This window comes from Aptenodytes forsteri, unplaced genomic scaffold (assembly GCF_000699145.1).
Source record: "Aptenodytes forsteri isolate BGI_AS27 unplaced genomic scaffold, ASM69914v1 Scaffold230, whole genome shotgun sequence".
Taxonomy (NCBI): Eukaryota; Metazoa; Chordata; class Aves; order Sphenisciformes; family Spheniscidae; genus Aptenodytes; species Aptenodytes forsteri.
In genome coordinates this window covers 528,541-529,507 of record NW_008795711.1, presented here as the reverse complement: position 1 = coordinate 529,507, position 967 = coordinate 528,541, and the positions used below count along the sequence as shown (strand labels likewise).

Below are 967 nucleotides of genomic sequence, written 5' to 3'. Positions count from 1 at the left end.
TCCCCCTCGGGCTCGCTGGTGGGTCGCAGGAGGCCCAGGGATGAGCCGAAATCGGGGCGGGCGGGATCGTCCCGCTCGCTGCTGCCTTCGTAGGAGCTGGTGTTGCTGCTGAGGCTGTCGCCTGGCGAGCGGCCGGTGGGCTCGTGCCGGGGCTGGTGGGGGAAGGTGCTGAGCGGGGTGGCAGTGTTTCTTTCCCGGTTGGGCGAGACGGGCTCCGACTTGATGCTGATGTTGGGGTTGGTGTTGACAGTCAAAGTGGTGGTGTGGGACAAGTGACTCCCTTGTCTGGGCATCCGGAAGGTGGGGGGATGAGGTTGGGAGGAGGAGGAGAGGAGGAGGAGGAGAGGAGGAGGGGAGGAAGGGGGAGAAACAGATGGAGGAGGAGGAGATAATGGGAAGTCTCATTATTCATCTTTTCGGTGGCCTTTTATACCCTCCAATCCACAGAATTCATAACCCACACACCCCGCGGCTGAATGAACCCAGAATTACGAATCTGGATTAGATTATTAATCTGATTAGATTATGAATCTGGATTCATAATTAGAATTATGAATTATTATGACTCCAGAATTCATAATCTGTGCACTCACCATGACGCATCACTGCTGAGTCAGGATTAGACCCCGCACAACCCTGCGGGCAGCATCCCCCCTTCACTAGCACCCCGTGATCCAGCCCCGATCCCACCCGCCGTCCCCACAGCAGCGACCCAAACACACGGAGGAGAGGGACAGGCTGCGACACCCCCGTCCTGCGGGCACCTCTACGGCTCCGCCCCAGCATCCCCCGTTGGGCTGCGCAAATCCGGTGGAGGGCTCGGACGGGTGGTTTTGCTCCACCAAAATTCCGTCCAGGCTTTCCGCACGTCTTGCAGCCCAGCTGGTGCAGGAGGTCCCGGCAGCTGCTGGGGAAGCCGCTGCCTGCCCTGCCTGGAAAACGTGCTCCAGGCAGTGGAGAAACGCAC

At 59.6% G+C, this 967-nt stretch overlaps 1 protein-coding gene across 1 annotated transcript in view; it reads right to left on the bottom strand.

Annotated features, from left to right (window-relative positions):
• Positions 1-5: 5 nt before the first annotated feature.
• Positions 6-967, bottom strand: part of MEF2D (myocyte enhancer factor 2D) — a gene marked incomplete at its 3' end in the record, with an annotated part of 53,473 nt that continues 52,511 nt past the window's right edge. Inside the window, 1 exon segment of the mRNA XM_019473163.1 lies at positions 6-285. Coding sequence (XP_019328708.1) covers positions 6-285 — 280 coding nt within the window.